At 48.7% G+C, this 18488-nt stretch overlaps 2 protein-coding genes across 13 annotated transcripts in view; one reads left to right on the top strand and one right to left on the bottom strand.

Moving 5' to 3' along the window:
• Nucleotides 1-13801, bottom strand: part of LOC117582644 (protein turtle) — a 37412-nt gene extending 23611 nt beyond the window's left edge. For 4 of the 12 annotated variants that reach the window (XM_034270533.1, XM_034270534.1, XM_034270535.1 and 1 more), the window contains exons 1-3: nt 13664-13801; nt 11478-11977; nt 1767-2215 (exon numbers count right to left, since the gene is read on the bottom strand). In XM_034270533.1, the coding sequence (XP_034126424.1) occupies nt 1767-2142 (376 nt within the window). In that variant the 5' untranslated portion in view covers nt 2143-2215; nt 11478-11977; nt 13664-13801. The remainder of the gene's footprint in view (nt 1-1766; nt 2216-11477; nt 11978-13663) is intronic. The other 8 variants (XM_034270526.1, XM_034270531.1, XM_034270529.1 and 5 more) reach the window with 3 other exon arrangements.
• A 3476-nt stretch (nt 13802-17277) lies between these two features.
• LOC117581947 (protein arginine N-methyltransferase 8) lies at nt 17278-18488 on the top strand. The gene is made up of 3 exons (XM_034269429.1): nt 17278-17468; nt 17525-17754; nt 17837-18488. Exons 1-3 carry the CDS (start codon nt 17286-17288, stop codon nt 18471-18473), a joined length of 1050 nt encoding a protein of 349 aa, XP_034125320.1. The 5' UTR covers nt 17278-17285; the 3' UTR covers nt 18474-18488.

The raw sequence follows: 18488 nt of genomic DNA, 5'->3' as shown, positions 1-18488 counted from the left end.
GGGGGGGGGGGGGGGGGGGGGGGCAACTCTGCAGCTGAATCGAAATCAAATGTGGAAGTGGATATGTGCCAGAGCTTGCTCTGATTGGGTGCGGAGCAATGGCAACAGCAAAAATCATCTTAATGCGTTTTGCATAATTTTCTTTGCAGTGTGAAAATGGGAAAATGAAGCTAGGAGCGAGCGAAAGGGCGAGGGCGGGGGCGAGCCTGTCAGGACTTGGTTACATGACGTCTTTGTTAGCCACTCTTGACTAGACACTTAACCAGTCACTCACTCAGCCGGGCCCCGTCATTCATCTCGTCGGCCCACTGTCCCCTGCCACTGCCACTGTCCCTGTCCCTGGCCACTGTCGCAGCCACCGTGCCCTGCTCTTTGGCTCGTTTTATGCACTGCACGCTTGTTGACTTTGGCATTTGCATAAATTTATGTTAACTTGGCCAGCAGCTTTGGCAGACTATTTGCAACGCCACTCCAGAGCACGCCCCAGTCCTAGCCTGCTTCCTCCCAAAAAAAAAGAAAAGAAACATTAACATTAACAACAGGAGAAGAACGACAACGATGAGGATAGCAGGATGCTGCTCATAATGATGATGATGATGGAAATGAGAAGCGTAGAGTCGCCGCACTTGTGCGTCTATTGCCCTTTGATAATGCTGCAGACATGTCGCAAGTCTAGAGGGTAGCAACAGCAACAGCAGCAGCAACAGCAGCAGGAAGTCAGTGTCGCCCTCGTGTGTCTGTCGCGCCTTTTGATGGCGTTAACATGCAAAAGTGGTTTCATTATTCCATTTAGAATGTCCTTCACAGGGCAGACATTTCCACTCTGCCAGCACTCAGTGCGGAGCGCACTCGAGCACTCGAGTTCAGCAGCGACTGAGCGCCGCACTTTGTTTTCATTGATTAAAGCCAAGTTGAGTCGTTTTTCCGGGAACTCATTTCGGTATTTTCTAGCGCCTGCCACGCCCCAGAGCCACCCTGCCGCCAATGGCAAGCAGTTGACCTTTCGACCGTGCAGCAAAGTGGCCATCATGGCCACTGCCTGACTGCCAGCCTGCCGAAGGCTAAGGAATCTCAAGCGGTTTTTCCAATTTTCGGCTAAATTAAATTGAATTAATTCACTCGAGGAACGTGGAAGGCAGAACGTGGCACGTCACGGTACATTGAGCGGCAGCGAACGAAAAGTAGCAACTTGTAATGTGCTGCGCAGGGTGGGGATGGGAAATGGCTTATTGAATTCAACAGAACGCCGCCTACGCAGGACTCTTATTTTTCGTGGAATTTTGATGGGAAAAACGAACACCACAGGCACTCATATGCCACTCTTTTTTCCCCCCCCCCCCCCCCCCCCGGGGGCAGATGACGCTGCATGAATCTGAATGTGAATCCAAAAACCGAATTGAGTGGCACTTTTCGTCTGTCCGTCAGCCAGTCGACTGTCAACTAATTGCCAAAATGTAATCTGCTTTGCCCGGCACGTAAGCCGCTTATTGTGCACCATTAAATTTTGCCTGAACACGGCATAAAAATCTACCCACATGGCTGGACAACGGGCATTAGATTGGAGTGGACTCGAGTCCGTTTTCTATCCCTCTTCTGTAACTTCCTTCGCCCACTCCAATCAGTGGTACTTCAAGGACTTTTGGGGCTTAAAAAGTACAACAAAAAACGTTTATCACTTTTTTACTGTAATTTTTGTCGCTGCTCAGCCAGAAATTGAATTAAGCTGCGTCTGGAAATCAGTTGCATTCATTTAGGACCTCACTTACCTGGAATGTTGTGCGTTTGTGCATGTTCCGCTAGTAGGGAAAGCAACGAAATCAACACAAATTTGATAACTTGTATCGATCTGGTGGCAGGTCCTGAGCAGCTAGCAAAGAGTGCACTCGATCTGGCGGCATTCACTTCCTCGTTCTCGTTCTCGTTCTCGCTCTCGTCACCGCCTTCTTCTACTCGTCTTCGTCCTCTTCTTCTCGTTGTTGTTTTCACTGTGAATGCAGCCGTTTTCGTGGTAGCTATAATCGTGGCTGTGGCTGTGTTTGCTGCTGGAGAGCTGTTTGAGGATTGCTGCTGCTGCTTTGGTGGCTGGCTGTGGCTCAATGCCCGACACCATCGATGAGACCCAAGGTCCGCACACACGCCCATGCCTCTGTTCCCATAGTCAATGCCGCCGCCACTAACGTATCCTCCTCCTACTCACTTGTGGCAGTGGCGTCATCTGTAACGAAAAAGGAGAGCGTGAGTTCAGAGTGAGTAAATGTCTTGCTGCAGCCTGGCACCTGGCTGCACTTGATGAAGCTGTCACTTGGCAGCCATCGTTGCATCCATCATGCTTCAGGCGTCAGGCGTCAAGTGTCAACAGACATCGACCGACATTGGCCATCTACAGACTGCAATATTCCACGATTAATCTCTGGCAACGATGACAGACCAAAATCTCGGGTCACGACAAAACTTTAACAACGCTCCTTACACAAATTAATAAACAAAAGTTTTCCATTTCAACACCCAAACAGTCCTGTACCCAAACACACACACACACACACACACGTCCGTAAAATTAAGCAGCTAATATGTTGTAGAACTACGAACTGATAAGGCGACACCCACCCACCCATCAGCCCACCACTTAGCAAAGATTGGGCGACAGAAACTTACGCGGCGAAGGCTTTGCTCTGCCCTCTCCTATACAAATAGCACAAAGTTTTGCTGCTGCTCATTGTTTGGCAATAAAAGTTTTGGTTTTAATGTAAAACTCGTGTCGCTCGAGACACTGAGATGGGGGGAAGACACCCATTGTTATAGGAATGAGATCTGGGAGGTGGCGCCCCTCTACTGTTGCATTGTTAATTGAATTTGTGGCATAGCCCGCTGCCAGTCGCTGTGTTTTATGACTTGGCCACAGGTATGCAGCCAAAAGAAATTGAAGGTGCAAAAGCGAGTGGAGAACAAAGCAAGAAATGTGTTTTTAATTAAATTATTCGGCGAATGGAATGCTTTGAGCGGAATCCGCTTAATTTGTACAAAATGGGAAACAGACTGAAGGCAGCAAGGAGCAGGGCAGGAACCCACAGACAGACAGGAGATCCCTGCGTGTATTTTAAATTGCAAGCAAAGCATTTGTGTAAGCATTTCCATTACCATAGAGGAAGGAAAGCCCTTGCTGGCACTGGTGTGTTGTCACTGCAATTAAGTAACTTGAGCAAAAAAAAAGTACAGGAAAAGGCAGGAACATCACAGGAGCCCTTCTTTTAGTTGGCTTCTGCGGTGAAAAGTTACATTTCCGTGGCTGACGGAGCTGTATAAACGTCATTAGTGTCATTTTAATGCAAAACTTAATACCAGGCTGCCAGAGGGGAGAGACAGCAGAGAACAAAAGAAGACAGACAGCAGCAGGAGCAGCCACAACAGCCCTGCTCCCGCACTCTCCCGCTCACTCCTCCTTCTGCCTTGTGTGTGTGCGTAAGTTTTAATCCTTTTTGGCATGACATGTAAAATTTTAATAACGTTCAAGGTTTCTGTGAAGCGTTATTAAAAGTTTCCGTTTTGCTTCTGCTGCTACATTATGACAAGTTTATTAAAACGGAAAATTTATTTATAGAGCGTACTCGAATCCCACAGCTCCCACAAAACTAAAAGCCCAAACAGGCAGAGAGGGAGAAAGGGAACCAACCAGTCAGTCAGTCAGTCAGTCAGTCAGTCAGTCAGGCAGCCAACAAGCAAGCAGCAAAAATCGCATTAACTCTGCGGCGCTGTCTGCTCTTCCCTGTCCAAAGTCAGGCAGGATGCTGGGACCCGACACAGAGCCAACTAAAATAGAACAAAAGCCGGAAAAATGATTTCCCTTATGGCTGAATTTTCATTACCGAAATGCCCGCCATGGCGTATGATTTCATTTGTAAATCAGCTCAAGTTGAGACTCGACCAGCGCATAATGTGCCCCAGCCCCACAGATACACCGATAGGGGGTTGGACAAATCAGCAAACGAATTGCATTTGCTGATACACGTAGCCAGACGACCTCCCAACAGCAGCAGCAGCAACCAAATGCAAAGCCGGACGAGGACAACGAGGCGGATGAGATGCGGCCCCATCGAGATGTGAATGTGCCGTGCACTAAATCAGTTGATTGGTTTGCCTGACAACCCAGCCTACTGTCACAGGTCCTGCCGCTGCTGGCTGTCCTTTGTTTTTGTCTATGGCAGGGGGGCGTAAGCGACTGTGCCATGAGACCCATAACTGAATTGTCGGCCACGTCGTTGTCATTAAAATGTGTGTGACTGTGTGTGCAGATCCGCATGTGGAGCTTTCATTTTATTTTTCGGCTCTGCTGTCTGTCGTTGCTGTTGGTGCGGCGGCAGCACTTTATGGCATCCGCTTCCGTCACCGCCAACGACTGATGGAGCAGGAGCAGGAGTAAAGGTTCCAGCTGTTTTGGTTGACTTCACACACGGCACACAGGATTCACCGCATGATCTTCCACGCGGCAGCTACTTGGCGCTAATTTGCATTACTGCGGAAAGGGAAAAGGGCAGCGCCAGTTTTAATTAAAAACCCTCAGTACTCCTCCTCCTCCTGGCAGCCACAAATCCTGTCAGGTCGTGGTGCTGGTCCTGCCTGGGATTCAGAAACTAATTAAGCATGTTGTGCGCCACAACTTGCGGCCCCCCAAATGCCCGAATCTTTTGGCAAGGAGTCGCTAGGAGGACTACTCGCTACTCGCTACAGCGCCCATTGGCACTCCAATAAGTGCGAGTGGCCACTCGACCAATGCTACTTGTCGCCTGCTGCCACACCCCAAGACATTTCGACAGGTCCTGCTGGAGCACACATATATGTATGTTTGTGTGTGTCCCTAACAAATTTTACAACTTTTGCACATTGTGCCGCAGCAAGTCCCGGCCAAGGAGAGCCGAGTTGGTCGTCGAGTGCCACAGAATGTGTCCCATTTTCCAAGAATCCATGGGATTGCTGTTTCTTCCACATTTTAGTATCACTCATACGCCGCGTTGTTGTACGCCTTGAAACTTTAATGAAATGGAAAGCCCTGCTCCATTCGCTAGCTCTCTCTCTCTCTCTCTCTCTCTCTCTCTCTCTCTGGCTAGCATTTGGGGGAATGAGCCCTTAAGCCATCTGGCAGTAAGCTTGTTAGCAAAGCTGAAACAACAGCAACAATGCCCCCGAACAAAGAAGCAAAAGGGAGGCAGTTGCCAGCAGTGGGAAGGCAGCAGCAGTGGGCCAGAGGGGAAAACTCCTATGTAGGCCAACTGCATAACAATGGACCGGGGCAGCTTTGCATTGACAACCCTTATCCCCTTTTCGACAAGCCATGGCCCCCCGTAGCAGGTCCAGAATCTACGGCAATTATTTTAAAACGCAGCCTCCCGGCCCCCAACTAACTTCCCAATGATGTTCGGCAGCCAAGATATGGCCATAAAGCGGAATGCTATCACTTAATCTAATGAGTTCTCTCCACCTTCCACCTTCCACCTTCCACCTATCCTTTCTCCTATCTCTGTGCACCGCCAAACAAAAAAAAACTTTGGCCCATTAGCAGGGCGGGGCACGAAAGTAAACGTGAAAGTTTGAAACATAACAGCAGGAGGAGCAAGAGGAGCCAGGAGCAGGAGCAGCAAAGTCAATATATCATTAGGCACTTTAGCGTTAAATGATCCAAAAAAATGCGCCCAGATAGACCCAAGAGCTGTGGCCATGTTTGGGCTTCGTGCTTGGGCCATGCAAAATGGCCCGAGCATTCGGCCATTGTACAATTTTAATTGCTCTAAAATGTTGTAATACAACACGAACCACAAATAAATAAAATTTGCTGACATCAACAGGATGTTTGCGGGTTCCTGTGCGCAGTCTAAGGGCACAAGAACAGGGCCCCGTAATGGGCCCGCAAACCTAATGGCTGGCCCGACTGTAGGAAGGGCAGTGTGGGGAGGGGACTGTGGGCAGGAAATGAGTCGGAGCAATGGCTTTGTGCTGCTGTCCGTTCGTTTTATACTTTTTACAATATATTTGCGTCTGTGTGTGTGTGTGCTGCCTGCCGTCTCATTTAGTTTTCACTTTCTTATCGGCTTGCCCCCCATTACGCAACAAATTTTCATTCACTCATTCATTTATTACGGAGACACAGCAGCATCTCGGCTTTTGTGCGGCTCCAAATGGTTGACTGCCATAATGGATTGTTTCACTTGACGACGACGGGCCATGTGTGAGCAGAGTTATTTATTGGTCATTCATTGTGTATTGGCCAGGCGGGGGGAGCACAATGACAGCGGCAGGCATGACGGCGCACAAAGTTGCACGGTCGGTACGTCTGCAATTTCTTATTTCAAATGATTCTCACTTATTCGTTGTACAATTTTCAACAATTATGCTGCTGCTACAGAGGGGCGTGGCTAGCAGCTTTGCAGCAATTAAATTGTTAATACAATTTCTGAAACGAAACTGCACAAAACTTTGCTCTCTGTTTTTTGTGGCAAAAGTTTAAGTTAGAAAATATTTTGCTCGTACACTCGGAGTCGCACTTGAAGTCTCACTTGGGCTTGGGCACAAATATTTCCCAAAAACTAAAGTAACAGCAGAGCCGCCAAGGGTTCCGGCTGCGCGTCAGAGCAAAAGGAAAATGCTGAACAAAGGAGTCAGCAAAACGAGCAAAAGTTTTATGCTTGCTGCTTAATTGCGGCATTTCGATTAAGCAAAATTAATAATAAAAGTTTGTGTTATTATTTATGCAGTCCCAAGACGAGTGAAAATATCAAAAGGGAGAGCCAGGACCCCGGCGGATGTGAAAATTTAGCCTGGGCCCTGCAAAACTTTTCCATCTTTTGGTTTGTCTTCGTTTCTCTTTTTTCCCGCTGTATCTTTATTCATTTTCATTTTCTTGACTTGGTCAAGGAGGGGTTGGGGGCTGCGCTCTGTCTCTTTCACATAAATCCCCGTAAAGTGCTTCAGAAAAAGTTTTGCCCACCACAAATTGAAGGCTGCAGGACGGGCAGAAGACTGTGAGCTGAGGTCGACTAATAACTGCAGACATGCGTGCAACATAGAATTTTTTCTATAGAAGCTGTCAGCTCTTTGGCCCTCCACCCCGCACCCCTCATTACCGTACACTTTCCCCAGCCATTTCTGCCTTGCAGCTCTTCGCCTCTTCACTTATTATATGAAGTTTTGTGTCTCTCATTTAACTTTTTTAAAACTTGTTAAAACTAAAGCTCTCACACTAACTAAAGGGTGGGTGGACTCCCTCTTTAGTCTTTAGCGGCTCTAACTTCCACTGACTTTTCGGACGCACTGTAACGGGGTGGCGCAAAACACATTCCACAGAACGGAATGGAAGAAAAATAAATAAATGTAATGGCAACGCTAATGAACGGCCACCCAGCCAGCCATCCATCCATTCAGGCAGTCAACCCACACCCCCAACTCCGCTCCGACTCCTCGAGAGCAGCGGACATGACCATAAACTTTGCTTGGCGCTTCTCTCCGCTCGCATAAAGTTGATTTCAAGCAGAGGTGGAAAGAGGGGCGGCGGGAAAAAAAGCCAAACGGGGATTCGGGCAAAAAGTTTAGCACTCGAGAGTCGACGCTGCCTGCCTGCCTGCCTGCCATTCCACCCCTGTTTACGCACGTCTTTTGGTCGCTGCATCAAATGCTGCTGAATGTTGAATAGCGGAAGAAGATGGAAAAGGAAAAGAAAAGGAGCACAAGAACAAGAGCAAGGGCGACCAGCAGCCGTAAGGGAGTGGGGGGGAGCGCGGCAAAATCATGACTGAAGTGCAAAACTTTTCCCATTATGCAATAAATAAATTTCCATGCTTTAAAGTGGCAATCGGATGGGTGGATGGGTGGTTCAAAACGTAATTACGTATATGTCATGTGCTGTACCTTGTAATGGGGCATATCAGCCTCGAAATTGAATAAGCAAACAAAACAACGAAGCGCTGGCAATGCCTGGCGCAAACTTGGCCAACAGTTTCGCCCAGGCCAGATGCAGAGAGCGAGCGAGCAGCACTTTGGCAGGTTATTGATTTTTCAGCGGCACTGCGGACTGGGACTAAGCTGCGTCTTATGTTTCATACAAAAGGGCGCACACAAGCCAGCAAACACGCTCCTGCTGCCTCCCTTTTTTCCAGAGCATTTTGACGAGTCCATTGAACTATTTGCTGTTGTGGCCTGAATGTCCTTATTAAAGGCTGGTCCTCGCTGCCTCCACACTGGCTGGGCTCCTGTCGATATCTCAAAACTAATAAAAAGGGTTCGTGCATCGAGAACTTTGGCAACTTTTTCGTTGTTCAAATTGATACTCGAGCATCGAAGTGGCACTGGCGAAGGGTGAAGCAACTGCTGGTCAAGCAGAGGCCTGCTTTGAGAGGGTGTCGGCCGGGGGTAGCAAGATTTCTGATTGCGCTTTAATGGGGGCCTAATGGCCGGCGACAAGTGTGGCAAATTACTTTAATGGCCACTACGAAATAATGAACACCGAAACACTTTACAACGGGTAGGGGCAGAGGGCAGAGGGCAGACTGGGCCCCGTTTTGTGGCCGCTTTTTGGTATTGGTTAACCATTATGGCCGGGCGGGCACCCCTGTGACTTCTTTTTCTGGACGTTTTCCCTTTTCTTTTTGCCAACTTGAAAAGTCCGTGCATTTTTTGTGCTGTATGGAAATATTTTAATTTGCCTGGCTTTCCACTTAAACATTTTCACATTCCGCTGCTAGCACTGTCCCCCTTCGGCTCCAGAAGTTTTGGGCCATAAGAAAACAAAAGAAGAACCCGCATAGTTATTAAAAGAGCGGACAGAGACACGCTCAAGGGCAGAGGGGCATGTTGCAAAAGTTGTCTCTGACAGTACTTTGTAGCCTTCGCTTGTGGCAGGGAGATACTTATTGTTTTTTATCGCAAGCGAAAAAATGCAAACAATTTTCAACTTTAACTGCAAAGTTGCTGCGTCCCTGTGCTGCCTGCTGCCATTCCCTCTCTGCTTGCAGGCCGGAATTTTTGCCAGCAAATTGAAAATGCATTCGTGCACGGCCGCCTGCCCGTCCGCAGCTGCCTGGCTGACGGACCTTAAAGCGAAACGAGACACAAATCGTGCTCGCTGGCTGGCTGGCTCTCCCGTTCGAATATTCAGAAATTCGAACTTCATGCATATTAATGGAGAAATTGAAAATGAAAAACGAAAATTCGGGCATTGTTTTTCATATTGCAGTTGCACCCCTTGCCACCCTTTCCCATGGCTGCCCCAACGACTGACTCCCTGTTTTCGCAGAGCTGTAAAAATAAATCAACAACTGGGTCAATTTTAACGCTTCACTGCCAATGGAGTGTAAAAACACAACAAAAGCAAAGGCAAAGCCATGCACCCTGCCACTGCCAGTGCCAGTGCCACTGCCTTGTGGGTGCAACACTCGACCTGAGAGCACAGCTGAAGCCCTGCTGCTGCTGCTGCTGCTGCTGAAATGGTTTCCCTGGCTACCTAGCTACCTGTACCTGTCTCATATGTGTGAAAGATCGTCGTCGACAGCAAATTGCATTTTATGTTTTCATCCAGAGACTCTCAACACACACACAGAGAGCAGCGACTGGCTGGCTGGCTGCTGCAGGAAATTCTGTGTATCTATCGGAGTCTGGAGGGAGTCGCTTTGCAAAAGAAAAACAAGTTCGAGTTGCAGTCAAGTCGTGGTCCGAGCGCTCTCTTATACGCTCGACGATGCTGTATATAAGCGAGAGATACATAAGCCATAGAGCGATACATAAACTCCAGTGTAAACCGATCTCCAAGTCTTGAACTTCTGCCTCCAAAAACAAAAACAAAAACTTCTACGCCTTCTACGTTTGCCTGGCTTTTATTTTGTGTGTTGTTTGGACTCAAGTTTCAGCGCTGAGAGTCGCAGGTCTCGCGCTCCTCATTATGTGCGCCAGTTTGTAGTTTTTTGGGCGCCAACTTTGGCCACAGCTCTGAGTCGCTCTGTTTGTGTGTGTATACCCAAAGCTGCTCGATCGTTTGCTCTGGTTTATTGGATGCCCCAAGAGCAGAGCATAGCTTCAGCCTCTAGCAAAATTCCAATGAATCGTAGACATAATTGAGCGCGTTAAAGCAGACTCGCTGACTGACGAGTGACCAGCGGAGACCAGCAATCCCCCCCCCCCTGCTGCTGCTGCTTTGTTTGTAGTTTTCTCGCATTGTTTATGTTTTGTTCCAGCAATTTGGCTGCATTCGTGGGAAAAAATCGTTATCATTATGTAGGGGGGAGACTGCTGTGTAGCTAAGCGACGTCATCATAGCCCATAACCCGTTTTGACTCGGGCTTTTGGCTTTTTATTTGACTCCAACTCTGCATATGACCTTAGCCAGCAGTCACGCAAGGCGCCCACTCCTCATATGTAAAGTAAAATGGAACTTCGACTTTGTTTGTAATAAGAAATCGATTTGCTGATGAGCAGCAGCTCGGCGGCAGCTCGGCACATAAATCTGCGTTTGAGTGCAAATGTCTGGGGAATATAATCCTTTCTTTCTTACTTTCTTGCTTTCTTGCTTTGGGGACGCATCATCGATCAGAGCGACACACTTTCATTTATCATTATTAGAGCCCCAAAACAAATCCCCGACTGGAAATCTCGAGGCCTGGGGCCACGGCCAGCGACGGAAAGTGGAAATTCGAATAAATGATTGCTCGAGACACAAAAACAGAATAGAGACAGAGCAAAGATAGAACAAGAGACCCCGAGACAGAGCATTTAGTGAAGCGCAAAACGCAGTTGGCCTGCCTCTCTTTTTGCACTGTGTTTTGTGTCTCCGTTTATGGGAATTTCAATTTCCTGAGCCCATAGATCCATATCCACAGATGCCACTAATAACTCTGGTGGCCCTTTGTCGGAGTCTCCGTCATCGCTTACACATGTTTGTTGCTTCGTTACGAGCATTTCCAATTGCATTTGACCATCTGTCCGGTCTCTCTCTCTCTGTCTCAATATCATTGCAGACTGAGCTGAGGAGCATGATGTAGCCTCCAAAGCCACAAAACCAATCAAGCTTCCCCTTGCACTTGCCTGGGATGGCTCGCTGTCTCTCTCTGGTTGGTTTTCCATTTTCCCTGACGTTTGCTCTGGCTCTGGCCCACTTTTTAGTGGTTGTTTTTTGTTGGTCCGTGTGTGTGCGTGTGTTTTTTCTGGCCTCAAATATATATTTTGTAATTGAATTGTGCCATAATGCCCCAACGCTCTCGCATTCGCACTTATTTACACTTTTGGTCCAATGTAATTGAAAATTTCATAAATTGTAATTAAATTTTAGCCCCCGGTCGTCGGGCGTATTTGATTGCTTTGTGTTCAGTCCGAGTATTGGCAATTTATGCTGTGTTTCAGCTCCCACCCCTGTCTAGTTGATGTTTTCCCTGCGGAGTAGTTTTTAGTCGAGTTTTAGTCGAGCCGCGGGCGGGTCTGTTCGCATATTGAAATTTTGAACTCACCTCAATTGGGCAACCATTATACGATGTGTTCAGATCCAGAGTCCAATGTTGGTGGGGTGGATGGGTGGTGGGTGGGCTCTTCCTACCCTGCCTGACCAGCAGCAAAACGCAGAACTCAGCAGAATTGATTGCTCAGGTCGTAAAAATCCTCCAATCCGACAGCGGGTTGCCCGTGTCCGTGCTCGTTCCCCTGTTCCCCTGTTATGATGCCGCAGTGTTTGCTTTTGTTCTTTCCGCTTTTCCGCTTTTCATGCACTCCAAATGTGAAGGTTTTATTGGAGCAACTCCTGGCTGTTGCGGATCGAATGTTGTTCTTGATGCTGGCTGCTGGGGGGGTTGGTGGACTCTCTGCTGTTGTTGTTTTACACTTTGTTTACAGGATAATCGCACGCTTTATGACACTTTCCCTTCGAGCATTCAAGCATTCACTTGGCTATGCGTTTGATGAAGGACGAAGGACTTTGAAACCGTTGTAGCCGTTGACTTTCTACGTGGGGCTGCTGCAGCACAAAAGGGAAGGAGCATTTTTATGTTATTCTTTGGGTTGATGGCAGGACAGAACAAAGGCAAAAACATAAGACATAAACACACACACACACACACACACAGAGGCTGGGAGAGGCGCGGCTTTTATGCACAACAAAAATAAAATCAATATGGCGTAAAAATAAGGAAAATTATTCCGAGAATTATTCGCTTTTGATGTTGTAATCGCGAGGCTTTGGGCCTCAATTGTTTTTTCGATTGTCTGGCACTTTTGATGTCCTATTGGCACACACACACACACACACACACACACACACACACACACACACACAGAGGCACACACGCACACGTGACTCATGCGGCGGCATTGGGGCGCGCGAGGGTCACGCCTTTTGTCTTTTGTAATTGCTGCCGCCGCCGCCACTGCCACAACTCAACTCAACGAGTTTTACCGTACATTATATAATTGTTGTGGCATTAGAGGACACTTTATTAGCATGGCCACACACCGCGCGAGAGCTGGCGCCTGCTGGCTTTGCCTTTGTTCTTTGGAGCTCCACTCCCTTTACACAGAAAATCACAGTAGGCTATCAGCTAGCTAGTACTTCTCCACACAGCTGTGCCACACGTCGCACCGCCACACCAATTGCCGTTTCGAGACTTGCGACTGTTTGGCTGTCGACAGCCAGGCAGCTCCTCGTGCTGCTGCCTCTCAGAGCTGGAAATGCGCTGCACAGGGGCAGAGCCATAGAGCGCCAGAGTGGGGTTGAGCGTGTGGCCAGTGAGTACCAGTTTTCCAGGGCAGCAAAATATTGGGTTTTATTTTTGGGCCATTCGATTCTTGACTGCCCGAAAAAACTTTCAAATTCTTTGACAAATTTCGGGATAATCTCTGCTCAAGCCACATCGAATTTTGGACATACTTTTGGCAGCATTTATCCAGATTTTCTGAGATTTATTTCTTCTACTTTCAATGTCATTTCACTTCCGCAGAGCCGCAGCACAGCTGATGCGTAACGGTTTTTCGTGCAGTGAAAATTCCATAATAACGGGAATTTGATGTCCACTTGCGCAACTGTCGCGAAAATCCTTGCCACAGCCAGCAGGCCAGCTATGTAGCTCCCTCCCCTTTTAATGTTTTCTTTCCAGTCAACTCTCGCAGCAACTTTCTTGCTCTCTCGCGCTCTTGTGCGCTCTCCCGCGCGCTCCCTCTCTCTCTCTCTCTTCGTATTTTGCGATCCTTACGAAACTGGAATTTTTCTTCTACAGAGCCAGAACTCTGCTGCTGTTTTTGCTGTTTTTCTTTTGGGTTTTCTCCTACAGCGGCTGTAGGTTTTTTTTTTTTTCTTTTTTAGCCTGTGCACCCGCGCGGGTGTGGTCCTGGCTCTGACACTGATTCTGTTTCTGTAACTGCCATGATAATATTCATTTTGATTTTCGCTTTTATTGAACGCGAAACACACTCACGCACGCACGCACGAGCACACACTCACGAGGGGTGCAGCCACCCCTTGGGCCATGGGCTGGGTTCCGCTTGATTGCCGCTCCGTAATCGCTTTTGCTTCAGCGCAATTTATTAATCAATTTCGTATCCATATTTTTGTACAATTTTCCGAGTCAAACTCAACACACAAACACACAGACACAGACACAGACGCAGAGGGACAGAGACAGGTAAAGAGTGGGAGGAGAGCACTTACAACAACCGAGACACAAGAGACACTCACTAAACGCTGTGTGCGATTCAGCTTCAGCTTCAGATACGGACTGAAATTGAGATTCGACGTTGATTTTCTCGGTCCGCGCTCACGTACGATGCCGCAGAATAACAATTGAGGAATATTGAGGGAATAAAGCGCCTATGAACGGCGCGACGCCAGCATTGCAGCCACCACAACTTCCGGAGAGTAAGCAGCAGAGAGTCTGTAAAGCAGAGAGCGAGAGTGAGAGAGAGCGAGAACGTGCGCAAAGAGCAGACGGAATCGTAATCTCTTATACGCTGCTCACCTTTCGCCGCCGCTGCTGCTGCTGCTGCTGCTGCTGCTAACCTGTCTGGACAGTCGGGTTCGGGATGCGGTTCGGGTTTCTCTCTCTCGCTATCTCGCTCTCTCTCCCGCTCGCTTTAACCCTTTTGGCTTTGCATGCCCTTTCTGGAGCGAGCCTGAGAACCGCGAGAGGCCTCGATTCGCTGTCCCATTGAATAATTATCTGGAGTTTACCTGTTCAGGGCGGCCGGCCCTTACGTAGTGACCCAAAAACCAGTTTCAGTTTTTAGCTTTCTGTTCTCTGTGCTGTGTGCGGGGTTCTGGCCAGCAACTCGTTTGCAACTCCGGCTTAAAGTTGGACTTGAAGTTGGCTTTCGGGCCATGGGCGCACAGAAAAACGCGGCAGGCGCATGCGCGACGCGCTGAAAGCCCAGCATGAAGCGGTGGCAGGGGTAGGGGAACAACTCTTCAGCCATGTGGAAATGTGTTAAACGCCAAGCACCAGTCGCGCGGTGTATTTCTATTTGAGTAGCCGTAGAACCGTAACAGTGCCCTGTCGTTGCAGATAATTGGATCTTTTCGTGTCTCTCTTCCCCTCTCCCGTTCTAATAAATGGCTTTATAATTATGGCCCCGCTGTGGGAATGTTGTACAGCATCTGCCAGCGGCCTACCTGCCCTGCACTCTCCAGTGCAGCAGCCTCAGGCCATGTACTGCCGATGATGATGTACCTTTTGTCCATTCTTTTGGCAAGTCATAAAGTTCTCATGCCTTGACCTACGATGCAATATTTTAATTAGCAAACATCTGCTGTGAGTGGAGTTGCGAGGAAGAGTTTCGCCAGAAATATTTCCCTTGCAGACGCTGGACGAAGAGCAAACTCCGCACTCCACTTGGGAGCGAAGCCACTGGAAGGCGGAGAGCCAGAACGGAACACAGCGCCTGCGCCTAACCTGCACGAGGGCGCGCGCTCTCTCTCTCGCTCTCTCGGAGACATGATGCCGCCCCAAATGCTACACCCCCAAACCCACAGCTTCAGCGAGCAGCTCCGACGTTGCCAAAAATATTTCGTTTTTCGCTGAATTTCACTTGGTTTACAGGCCAGGGCACCCAGGTCGTATCTAGTCGGAGCCCCAAGGATAGGCTTGGGAATGGGTACTTGGTGCAGTATTTATGCCCAATTCGGGCAACAGTATATGTTGACTTAAGCAGCCTGATTTATGCATTATATTAGCGTTGATTTTTAGCTGCAATAAATCTGGAAATACTGCCATAAACCCATCCGCCCTCATCCGTAATCATAATTCACTCGAGGCAGGACCAGTAATAGCTCTGGAATAAATGTTCCCTTTCATTGATGCATCGACTAATTTGTGCCTGGATCGTAACCGTAAGTTTTATGCGTCTACCAAACATATTCCTGGCTGTCCTGAAAGGTTAAAGAAGTTTAGTGCCATATGTTCGACTCGTTTCAGGGCATGACTGAAGCTTTTGCAGCTGTCACTCCAACAGCCGGACACACACCTGAGACCTGAGACCTGAGACCTGTCCAACTAATTGGCAATTTCATAATCGCCAAAATCACAATTTGTGCTACGAACAAAGCACAGAGAAGATTGCCTTGTCCTGCTAGAGAATGGGTGGGGAACGGTTGCACAACTATTAATGACCACACGCACGCGGACAGACAGCAGCGGACACGTTGACTGAGACTGTCCGTAGGGAAAATCCCGGAACGTGTTCGGCCTGGCCAAGAAAGTGTCCTCTGACAGAGCTTGAATTATTGTCTCTGATCTGCTAGCTGCCCTTACTGCGGGTAACTCATAATTTGCAAGGTGTTCATGTGGCCATAAAAACAATAAAATATTTAACACAAATTTTAACTTAATGCTCCGGCTCGTAAAAATGTATGAGTGTAAAAATGTTTACCTATGGCAGGAGCGTGTCGTAGTCAGTCGGTGGCAAGTCCATTCCAATGTCGCCTCATTAAACCAGAAATTACACAAAGGATAACGCGCAGCTTGACGGCAATGGCCGCAAAGTGTTTGTGTTTGCTGCCTGCCTGCCTGTCTGTCTGTCTGTCTGTCTGTCTGTAGCTCTGCCTCACCCCTTTAGATGCCGCCTTCTGCTGGCTGCCTTTAGCTTACGGCTGGCATACAAATAAAAAATTATCGCCCACGTCCAGGAGGCAGCCTAAAGACTGCCTTTGCCTTTGCCATTATATTTTATTTTTACAATTTTTCGTCACTTTTGATGCCGGGATACACAGAACCCTGGGAGCCAGGCAGCTTTATATTCTTTTTTTCTTCTGTATTTTGTATTTGCTCTCGGCTTAATATTCTCCAACCCCCCAGATGTTGTACCTAGTACCCGGACCCGGACCCGGACCCTGCCTCGTCATTGTCTTTTGACGCTGCGAGCGTTTATCGGTCTGCCCCTCTCCCTGTGTGTGTCCTATCTTTTCCTGTTCGAGCTACTGCTTCCTGCTTATTTCTTATGTGTATTTTTTACCGACGCTGATTTTTATTCCTCTGCAGGATGTGAGATATTTCATTCAGAGCAGCTAAATGCTGTACAACGCAGCCCCAGCCCACACCAGCAGGGACGAACCGTAGAGGAAGATAATAATTTTTCATCTTTATGATGTTTTCACGCTTTGCTGTGCCCTGCTTAAGTCAAGCATTCAACAGCAGCCTGGCAGCGGCATCTTTCACTTTTCACTTTTTACTTTTCTTTCTTTGCCACAATCGAATTGGGGAATGTCCGGCAGCTGTGGCTGTTGGCTGTGGCCATAATTGCAAACGAGAGACTAGACGAAGACATTGTTTTTTCTGCGAAGGAATAGGCAGGACACACAGCACGATGATATGCCCGGCATCCATCCATCCTCCCTGCTCTACTCTGTTTACCGCGACCCCGTTCTCGCAGCAATCTCTTTCGCCATCTCATCATCATTCGTCCTGCCTCCATTATCCATTGTGCCGCTGTCCATTGTGTCCACATTGTACGTGGCAGTAGGTCAGGGCGATGGTCTGCCTCTCCGCTGCTCCGTCTGCCCGGGTTTGTACTCTTAATAATACAATTTATGTTCTGCATAACGCTGATTTATGCACGCTAATGAGATTTTTAATTAGTTAATGCCCGTGCGGGTGTGCGGAGGAGAGTACCGACATTTAAGGATTTAATTATGACAAAAAACTAGCAAAAAAGAAAGCCAATAAGCAGCCATCAGGTTGGCTTTGAGTTTAACTTCAAAGTTAAATGAATTTTTGTGGCAAATCAAACTGACATTCTCAGCGTTCTCAGTCGTTGGAAAATTGTGTTCAAACTTTAAGCAAATGGAAAACCAAGCAGAAAATGCGGCAACTGGCGACTGCGTGCGCGATTATCGAGTGCAGCAGGAGCTCTACTACAAAATGTACTCACGGCTCGAGGTGCAGGAGTGGCTGGTAAAGGATGCCGCTCGGAATGCGGCCTACCGCCAGGCCATTGGCTGGAACAAGGCGGCATTCAGAGGCAAGGTGAGCGACAAGCAGCCCACTGATTAGCACACCCCTCAATCCTCCTCTCCCACAAGACTGTCCTGGATGTGGGCTGTGGCCTGGGCATGCTGTCGCTGCTGGCAGCCGAGGCGGGTGCACGCCGCGTGATAGCCGTGGATGCGGCCAGAATTGTGGAATATACACGCCACATCGCTGTGGACAATTCGTACACGAATGTCATCACGGTTCTCAGGGGCAAGGTGGAGGACATAGAGCTGCCCGAGGGCATTGAGAAGGTGGACATAATACTCTGCGACTGGATGGGGTAGGTGTTGCCCCGAAAAAGAGAATTTTCTCTTACCTTTTTTCCCCTTTGCTAACTTCTCACGTTCCTTGGGCATCCGCAGCTATTGCCTGTTCTCGGGGAACATGCTCGAATCGCTGATATTTGCCCGGGACAAGTGGCTGGCACCTGGGGGACTAATCTATCCGGACTGTGCGCACCTGTATCTGGGCGCCATCTCGGGTCAAGCGGGTGAGGACCTCGAGCAGTGGAACGATTTGTACGACATCAACATGGGGGCCATTCGTCGCCGCTGCGAGGGCACCGCCGTGCTGAAGCGCCTCGATGCACGCCAGCTGATGAGCAAGGTCGTTCTGGTGAAAACGCTGGACCTGTACACGGCGACCCCTTACTCTTGCCTCACGCGCACCCACTACGAGCTGAAGGTCACGCGCAGCGGCCACGTTCCCGCCCTCTTCGCCTGCTTCGATGTGGGCATGGGGCAGTACCCAAGGCGCGTTTGGCTCAGCACGTCGCCGCATGCCCCTTGGACCCACTGGAACCAGACCGTTTTCCATCTGCGCTCTCCACTGACCGTCGAACCGGAACAGCTCATACGAGGGGTATTCAGTCTGAAGCCCAGCCTGAAGAGCATTTACGGCTTGGAGTTTGACATTAGCTTTGAGCACAAAGGCAGCGAGAAGCGAGCGATGGGCAGGCAAGACTACTCTTTGGATTACATTCTGCCACAGGGATTGTAGGAAGGGGAAAACCAC

This window comes from Drosophila guanche, unplaced genomic scaffold (assembly GCF_900245975.1).
Source record: "Drosophila guanche unplaced genomic scaffold, DGUA_6, whole genome shotgun sequence".
Classification (NCBI taxonomy): Eukaryota; Metazoa; Arthropoda; class Insecta; order Diptera; family Drosophilidae; genus Drosophila; species Drosophila guanche.
Note: the sequence above shows the minus strand (reverse complement) of the source record. Positions and strands in the feature narration are given on the sequence as shown.